Below are 9,891 nucleotides of genomic sequence, written 5' to 3'. Positions count from 1 at the left end.
GCCATACCTATCAAGCTACCAAAAAACTTCTTTACTGAATTAGAAAAAACTATAACAAATTTCATTTGGAATAACAAAAGATCAAGAATATCAAGGGAAATAATGAAAAAAAATGTGAAGGAAGGGGGCCTGGCAGTATCAGATATTAAACTATACTATAAAGCAGCAGTCATCAATACTTATACTTTTTATTAAGAAACTGCTTTGGAATCTAAGTTTTCTGAAACTGTGTGTTTAGCCCAGCATCAAGCATATTCTATAGTGTGAAACATTTTCTGCATCAGTAAACTGGAGCCACACACAGATCCTATCCAATAAGCTATTCAATTACGAATGACCAGAGTTAAGCCATTCTTCATTTCATCCATGTTCAAATTTAGGAACCGCACAATCAATCCTGGGTTTAAATAAATCTGACATGTTCATATCCCATTTTAGGCTGGTCTCAGTTTCTGAGGGAGCCTCTAGAAATCAAGTTAGTACCACAGTACACCAGGAAACTAGCTTTGCTTCATGGAAAGATTCTGAGCTTTGATGTGGTCCCATAGATCAGTCTTTGAGAAGATTTACAATGATGAAGACAATCTGAAAACTGAGCCACTCTTGTTTAGACTAGAACAAATTCTACACTATGATAACTTTCTAGAGGTAAATCCATTTTTGTTAAATCTAGAGATAAATCCTTTGGGATTATAATATCCCAAATATCCTAATCAGCCTATGTAAAATGTTTAATCTTATTAAAGGTATATGAAATGACATTCATCTCAGTAGTCATGTATGAAGATGTATGAAAGATTTCTGTATCTACTCTCCTTGTTGCATGCTTACACAGCATTTTTACCACCTCTGTACATGGGAATTAATGAGGCATTCATGTAAGAATGTGGAGATGTCTGTATCCCAGTTCATGAATAAGAATAAAGTCCTCCTTCTTTTTTGCTAGTTCGATCCTCTTTCACTAAAGACCAGACAGCACCACTCCTCCCTCCCCCTAGAAGAATAACCAGTCTTAGAGGAGAAAGGAAGAGAGAGACATAGTAGAAAGTATTTCTAGAAGGTAATTTAAACAAAATAAAGGACAATTTAAGGTACATATTTTTCTCTTTGTATTTTTCTTGTAGCTCTGCTCCATCCTGAGAGAGTCAGAAGACACAGATTATGAAGTGAATATAAGAACCATCTTCAAAATACATAAAAGCTGTCATCAGATGAGTCTTATTCAGATGGCAAAAATAAGGGAAAGAATTTATAAGCAGATATATTTCTTTTCAACATAAAAAACAAGTTTATAACAACTAAAAATAATGGAATATTCTGAGGGAATTTCCTATCCTTAGAGATATTCAGACAAGAGAATGGAAGACCATTTGGCAAGGATGTTTTAAAGGGATTTCAATCATTTTTTAGAGGGTTGAAGCAAATGAAATTTTACGGTCTGGTTTCAAATGTTCTATTTCTCATTTCATCACTAGCCAGCTTCATGACCATCAGCATCAGTCAATTAACATGCATTCATTAAATGCCTTCTATATGCTAGGCAATGTTTTCAGTGATAGGGTTGCCAAAAAAGAAGCAAAAAACAATCCTTTTTCTCAAGAAGCTCTCAGTCTACTGGGAGTATGGATAGTGAGGAGGCAGGATGGAGGATAACTCTATATGAACAAGCTATAGATAGAACAAATGAGAAAAAAAATCAATGGAGGGAAAGCATTAATTTTAAGGAAGATTAGGAAAAAACTTCCTATGGTAGAAGGTGAGATTTTAGTTAGTGAGCTGATTAACATTTATTAAGTATTTACTATGTGCCAGGAACTGTGCTATGTGCTGGAAATACAAAGAAAGGCCCAAAACAGGGATGTCAGGAGGCAGAAATGAGGAGAGAGAAAGTTCCAGGCACAGGGAACAAACAGTAGTATGTGGGGGATGTAAAGGATAAGCAGTCTACAAAGGCAGATAGGAATTAGCTCTATTATATATGATCCTAGAGATAATAAGGAGCTATAAGAGTTTATTAAATGCAGATGAGTGATATGGTCAGATATGTGCTTTGTTGTGAGGGAGATTACTGAATTATTATTTAGAAGACCTAGCAGGCAGGGTTGGAGAATTCTAAATGGAATGGGGAAGCAGGAAGTGTGCCTCTCTCTCTGAGACAGACTCCATGGTGGTTGGGACAAGTTGTAACTGATCCTGGGAGACCTCAGAGGAAGTGGAATTTGTACCCAGATTTCCTGATATCCAGAAGGAGGACTATCATCTACTTGTGGGAGAATTTTGGTAGAGACTATTAATCCCAACCTGAGTTGCAGGTTAACTTGAGCTGGGTTAGCTCCCAGAAACTACCCACCTGAAGGAGTACAGATAGTGGTCCTGGAAGAGCTGCAACATCGCAGGAGTGTCAGGACTCTGCTGTGAGGATACCCACTTCAGTCCTGCTATTCTTTGGGCCCTGTCCTTAGGGACAGCTAAACCTACTCATAATTTTCTCAACAGTAAAATGAGGAAATTAGACTATATTATGTATAAAGCCCTTTCCATTCAGAATTTATATAACCCTATGAAAAATTCATAAGGGAGGGGAAAATCAGAAGGAACACATAATTCAAAGAAAAAAATATTATTTAGATGGGCTTTAAGGTAGAGCTTACTTTCCTAAAATCTCTAGACTAGAAAGGGTAAAATAACTCATCTTTTAACCATTAATTGCTTCATAGTAATCAAGAATCCTTTCTCAACAATAACTTCTATTGAAGTATAGTAGGATATTCTTTTATAGAAAAAAAGAGACAGCATTTATATATATGCATATATGTATAAAATGGTTTCATGAGTGTGTGTATATATATATACATATATGCATATATTTATATGAGTGTATATATATGTACAAGAGCAAGAGAGATACTGCCACATCTGAGAAACAGACAAGCAGGAAGTAGAAGACACTTGTTCATCTGTATTTCTGTGACTTTTTTCACTTGGTATTATTTGCAACTGCACTTTCATGTCTAGGGGTATTGCCAACTTCAGTAAGAATCATATATTATTTTTATCATACTGATTACATGTGTTCACCAGTTTTGCTGTCCAAAGACGCTTACTGTGGTTTACACATGCTTAGTGACAAACTCCAGAACACGACATTTTCACAGAAAATGTGTTTACTGTGAAATTTCTCCTCAGAAGTGTGCTTTTCTTTACAGCTTTGATCCACATGACATCCATAGTCCTACATTTCAAATAATTGCTTACATTTACATTATGAAAACCTACCCCTAGATACAATTCAACTACAATGGGAAATGGTAGTCCTAGAACATTCTTTATATTCTTCTGTGACTGGAGATTTCATCAGTTTAGGAAGATGCCTTAAAACATTTTTAACTGCACTCCTTCAGTTTTATGGTGATTTGATGCTTCGATTCTGTTATTCATCAACACTTCACAGAAAGACTTGATTTGTCTGAATGAATTTTTAAAGCCACAATTGAAGAAAATCAGAAAAACCTGGTTTTGAATATCAAAAGATTCTAAACAAAAAGTATCTCTAGAGGCCCCATTGCACTACACTTTTACAGATCAGTGCCTGTCCTCACAAAATGAAATTGTGGCTAGGCTAGACACAAAGAGAACATACTTACTGGTAAATGTCTTTCCTAAGGACAGTTCTGCTAAGAGGGTTGTCAGCCTGAGGAGCCATGGCGACAGAGCCAATCTTCAAAACTAGAGTGTCTTCTTTTGCAGCCTCAGTAACTACAACAAAAGAAAGGCAAGTCAGCCTATAATGTTGCTTTTATTCAAAAGAGTATGCAAAAAAGGGTGTTCTTTAAAAGAGAAATGTAAAATAGATGGAGAAATAAAATAATGAAGGAAAGTCCTTTATAGTGCTAAACAAATCCTAGAATTCAGGCCACTGCGATACCAAGCAATTATAAGGCAGTGCCTAGTATTTTTATCAAAACTATATTAATGGAATTCATTCTTCCCAATGTATAATTAGAAAACATTGAACCCTTGGACTACATTACCTAGCATCCCTTTCCTTTCCATCTCCAAATTACATGTTCACTTTTTGTATATAGTTGTGTGTAACTCCACCTCTCGTTCTCTTTTTCCCATGTGAGAGGCTGGGAAAGTGGACTTTCTTTACTGAGGCATTTCTTCCCTTACTTCAAATTATTATTAATAAATTTATTAATTATAATACTTGGAGTATTTGGATATTACTTTTTAATCTTATACCACACATAAGCATTTGCATTTTATTACAATAACTTCAAAAGAATTTATTGCCACTGTTCAGTACCACTAATGTGGACATTAGAGGGACTGAATATGGAGGCATTTTGGGCTTCTTCCCCACAACTATCATGTGGCTTATGTGTGGTCTTAGACTTTGTACTAAGGAGGGAGGGAAAGGTCACTTGTGTTCTGACCAGCTATACAAAGTTCAGGAAGTTTCTGGGCCAGAGAAATTTTTGGAAAGAAATTTTTAAGTTCCTTCTATAAGCTACTTGGTGACACTAATTTGGTTTCCTTTCTTTTGAAATCTTCTTCATTAAGAAATATTATTCAGAGAAGAAGGCCATAGGCTTCATCAAACTATTAAAGGGATCCATGCCAGAAATAGAGGAAATGTTGCATTAGACAAACTTAGAAATTCCATATAGGTTAGGAAGTAGCAGTGTAAGTGTCGGAGAAAAAAGAATTATGCTTTTATTTTCTTTGCTTTCAAAATGCTTTTTTTGCACATTTCTATAACCTATGGTTATAATGAATAGTAATATATGGCACTGTGTTAGGAAAAGTTTTAATAATATACTCAAGAATAAAAGGACTTCTGTATTGAGTTTTAAATGATTAAGTTCTAGGCTAACAGGCCAAATCCTGATAGAATTGGAAAGTAGGATAATAATCTGAAGCAACACAGAGAAGTAGACCAACCAGCTCTAGTCATCTGTCCTTACTGGGGCATGAACAAGAGATAATTTTAAACCCAAGTCCTTTCCATATGAAGGTTGAAGCATTTATTATCTCTCATTCACTGGTATAATTCAAAAGTTATTTCTTTTCTAAAGGCTCTATGGAATGTATGTTGGTTTCTTGGTGGGCCTTTTAATTTTAGTTGAATTTTAGTTTGTTTCCAAAGTCGAGAACAGAAGACATGTTTTCCTTCTGTAGTTACTAAAACATTAATTTAGTCTAAACTCTTAATATCTGGGACTTTAAGATTCTATATAAAACATTCAAGAATGGTGTAAAATTTATCCTTAAGATCAGAAACCCATCCTTCAAAATAGAGCTATAAAGAACTGACAATAAAAGATGAGAGAGACATCTTATGTAGACTATGCCTATATAAGCACATGCTCAATGTTTACCAACTGTGGTACCCAAAGAATGCAGGGATCATTTGATTGATTCCAGCTGTGACTGAAGTCAAGTTAGCAGAGTTTGGCTCAAATAAATCAGGGGAAGAAATTGGAAGTCAGAGCAGGGGAAGGAAGAGAGAAAAATTACTAAAGAGGGACAAAAGGAAGACAATGAAAAAGAATAGGAAAAGGAAAAAGGGAGAACTACTGAGTCAGAAAGAGATAAAAGAGAAAGAAGAAGAAATACATGGCAGAACTAAGGGTCCTATCTATCAAATGTTAAATTTTTTTCAAGTGAGAAAAAAATGAAGCATTAGTCAATCAAAAGGCATTTACTCTATGTTTGCTTGGTGCCAGGGATTGGATTGAGAAGTAGGGATACAAAGAATGGTAAAATCTCTATCCTCAAGGAGCTCAACATGCAAACAATTAGGTGCATACAAGATACATTCAAAGCATGTAATCTCAAAGGGGAAGGTGATGCCACCTACAGATAGATGGGTGAAGGGAGTAGCAGCAGGCATGGAGGATTTGATTAAATCTTCCTGAAGATGAGATTTGAGCTGAGTTTTGGAATGAAGGCAGGGAAAACGAACAGAGGTCAAAAGGCCATTTCTTGATTGTGGGATAGCCAGCTTGAAGATGTAGGAATGAGAGATGGGGTGTCCTGCAGGAGGCAGGTCAATATAACTTAAACAATAGAAGGCATGCAGTGGAATAAAGTGTACAAAGCCAAGAAGAACAGGAAAAGGCTAAGATGCAAAGGGCTTTTAATGGCAGTCGAATCTGTAACTGATCCTGGAAGTAACAGGGATGCCTCTGGAGTTTATTAAGTAGCAGGATGATGTGATCAAATCTTTACTCTAGAAAGCTTACTCAGGCAACTGAATAGATAGGTTGGAATGATTAAAGACTTGAGGTCTTTATTCAATTACAAGCTATTGCAATGGTCTAGTGGTGGGCCAGATATAGCCCCCTGAAATGTTCTAACCAGCCTGGGACATTATTCCTAATCTGATGAATACAATGAGTAGTATACAATACAATGAAACTTCAAAAGAGTTGCCTTAGAAACAGACTGACAGATGAGCATTTCCTTTGGTCCCCTCTTTAAAAAGTTTGTCCATCACTGCTCTAGGTAAAAGACAACGAAGGTCTAAGCTTGGATGGTAGCTATATAAGAGGACAGAAGGAGATGCATACAAGAGACGTGACAATGGAAATGCTAAAACATGACAAGAGGCTGGATATGTAATTTTTGTGGAGAGAAGAGTAAAGGACAATACAAAAGTTGTAAGTATAGATAAGAGAGAATGCAATACCCCTGGCAGTACTGGGGAAATTCAGAAGAGGAGAGGATTTAGATGTAAAGACAATTACAATTACATAGCACACAATAGAGAGAATACCAACAAAGTGTGGAGTAGACTGTAGCAGGAAAGGCATAGCAGATGGATGGAATCTGAGCAACACTGGGGGCTAGTTCCAATGATAGAAAACATTACACCTTCAAAGAAATTTGCATGCCCATGGATATTGAATTCACAAACCCAAGGCACATCAAGTCCTGTTTTGTAATGTTGAGTTAGAGATCTGCCTATGAGATGAGATATGAAAGTACATAATAACTCTGACATATATCCAGTATATGTATGTGTGCACAACACATAAACAAATAAAAATCTTCCTCAAAAATAAAAAACCATCTGTTTGGTGTTCAAAACCCTTCATAAGTGCCCCTTTATAGTCCTATTGTACCCTACTCCCTGCTATGTACTCTTCAATCCAGTAACACTGTCTTGGCTATTCCACAAACAAACAAACAAACAAACAAACAAACAAACAAACAAACAAACAAACAAACAAACAAACAAAAACCATCTCTTGGCACTGAGCATTTTCTCTAGCTGTCCTCCATGCCTGGAATGCTCTCCTTCCTCATCTCTACCTATGATCTTCCTTGATTTCCTTTAAGGTGAAAATAAAGCCCTATCTTCTACAGAAAGCTTTTCCTAACCCTTCTTAATTATTAGTGCCTTACCTCAACTATTTACTTCCTAATTATCCTGTATATATCTCATTTGAATATATTTGTTTTGTTGCTGTTTCCTCCATTAGACTATAAGGTCTTGGAAGAGCTGACTCGCCTCTTTTAATATCCTGAGCACTTAGCACAGTATATGGAACCTAGCAGGCACTTAATAAATGTTTGCTGACTACTGGTATATACTGTATTTATGCATGTAATTTAAGATATATATAACATATATGTACATACAATATGTATGCAATATGTACATACACACATGTGTATAAAGTCTGATATGTAGGAATCTATGTCATTAAAGAAATAAATCTAGCAATAGTTTAATGAAATGCAAATTATAACAATATTGAGGTTTTACTCACACATATTAGATTGCCAAATTACAAAAAAAAAATAAAAATGACAAACTTTTAAGGGTTGTGGGAAGAAAGGCACATTAATGTACTCTTAGTGGACCTGTGAATAGGTCCAAACAAACTGTAAAATATTTTGGGAAGAAGAGCCAAGATGACAGAATGATAAGAAACGCTGCGATGGGCTCCTCCTTCACAAATTCCCCTTAAGGGACCTAGAAATATGCTAGACCTAATACTGATGGAGAAAGCCAAATAAAGTCACAATGAATCATTTGTCTAGTCCTATTTAGCATAGGAAAAAAGACAGGGATTCTTATGGATATTAGAGACATGTCAGGCAAGGAGAATGGATGTATGCAGAGTACTGCAATATCCAAGGAATGGCTTTACAAAAGGGCAAAGAAGGAGGTCCTAAACCCAGACCAAGGTGCCACTGGGGCAGGTGCAAACAGTCAGCTTTGTTATTCAGTATTCAGTTCCAAATCACAGATCATAGCAGACTGAGAAGAGAACTTACACAGGGGAATGGAGTTACCAGAGAAGGAGGCTCTTGGCAATGTAGGGAGAAAGGAAGGCATTCAGAAGCCAGTAGTAGCAATACTGTGGCTTGGACCTCAGACTCAAAGCAGGGTCTTATTTTCAATGTCTAATCCAGGGGAATAATCAGAGAAGGAATCCTAGACCAGAGAGAAGCCTACAATTCTGCTTTGAACCACCAGCGCTTTCCAGTTGGCTTATATGGGCTAAATACAGCAACAGTCTAATGTTGTAAAACCCAGGTCAGGAAATTGCAGATCTTAGACTAAAGGAGCAGCAATCACACTGCTCTAGACCAATCCACTTTGGAAACACTGAAATTTGTAGATCCCTAGTCTGTCCCTGAAATCCTAAAATGATGCAACACTCAATACCAAAAGAAAGCAGCAATGAGACCACTCCAAACATTCCCTGCAGAAGTACCAAAGGGCCTTAGCCTTAAAATCTAGTCTGAGGTCAGGGAAGAAAGGCAAAAAAAAAAAAAAAACCAAAACAAAAACAAAAAAAAACAAAAAAACAAAAAAACCAAACTCTAATATAATGGGCTTTTGCAGTGTTAGGAATGCTCAGGACAAAAAAGCAGAAAAAGCAATTGAGTCCAAAATATTTATAAGCAATGCCTTTGATAAAAACACAAGTTGAGCACAAACTCACCTAGAATTTTTGGAAGAGATGAAACAAGAGTTTAAAAACTCAACAAGAGTTCTTAGAAAAGAAGAAGAAGAGTTAAAAAAAGACATAAAGAGAATTTTAAAGTCTTTTTAAAAATGAGATGAGAATGATTGAGAAAAAAATTAAAAAAGAAATTAAAGAAGTGGAAGAATTGAAAATGAATTAAGAGTTTGGCAAAATAGGTATAAAACCTTGCCTAAGTAACAAACTCTTTGAAAATCTGGAATGGACCAAATAGAAACCAGTACCTCTGAGAGACAACAAGAAACAATAAAACAAAAAAGAATAGAGAAAAAAGATACTTCCTAGCACAAACAAGTGATCAAGAAAATATATTGAGGACAAAAAAATATTAAGAATCATGTAACTACTAAAGACCATGATAATAAAAAGAGTCTATACATATCTGAAAAAAAAAATCTCACAAGAAAACTTGGTAGGATACCTTAGAATTTGAGGAAAAAGTACAAATAGAAAGAATCCTTTGGTCACTCCCTGAAAGGAACCCTCCAATTAAAAAAATGCCAGGAACAACATATAGAAAATACAGAGCTTATATGTAAAAAAAAGGCCCAAAGACTTCAAGTATGAAGGAGCCATACACAGAATCAGACAGGATTTGGAAGCAGCAACTTTAAAGGAGTGGAGAACTTGGTACATGATATTTCAGAAGGCGAAGTTTAGAGTCAAGAATAACTTAGCCACTAAAACTGAGTATAGTGGTCTAAGGGGGAAAAAGAAGCACTTAAATTTAAATTCAGACATGGTTCATGAAAAGCCAAAGCTGTGAAGAAACTTTGATATTCAAAAACAATAGCAAAGAAAAGTAAATAAAATGTAAATACAAATGAAAAATGATAAAGGATTAAGCAAGGATAAAACTGCTTATTGGGAGATAATATAA

At 35.7% G+C, this 9,891-nt stretch overlaps 1 protein-coding gene across 3 annotated transcripts in view; it reads right to left on the bottom strand.

Moving 5' to 3' along the window:
* The window catches only part of VPS13B (vacuolar protein sorting 13 homolog B), a 1,074,400-nt gene that overhangs the window by 479,854 nt on the left and 584,655 nt on the right, over positions 1 to 9,891 (bottom strand). For all 3 annotated transcript variants that reach the window (XM_044668639.1, XM_044668631.1, XM_044668624.1), the window contains exon 29: positions 3,645 to 3,756. In XM_044668639.1, the coding sequence (XP_044524574.1) occupies positions 3,645 to 3,756 (112 nt within the window). The remainder of the gene's footprint in view (positions 1 to 3,644; positions 3,757 to 9,891) is intronic.

The sequence above is a fragment of the Gracilinanus agilis genome, chromosome 1, assembly GCF_016433145.1.
Source record: "Gracilinanus agilis isolate LMUSP501 chromosome 1, AgileGrace, whole genome shotgun sequence".
In the NCBI taxonomy this organism is placed as follows: Eukaryota; Metazoa; Chordata; class Mammalia; order Didelphimorphia; family Didelphidae; genus Gracilinanus; species Gracilinanus agilis.
The sequence above is the reverse complement of the archived record's forward strand: the minus strand, read 5'-3'. Positions and strand labels throughout refer to the sequence as shown.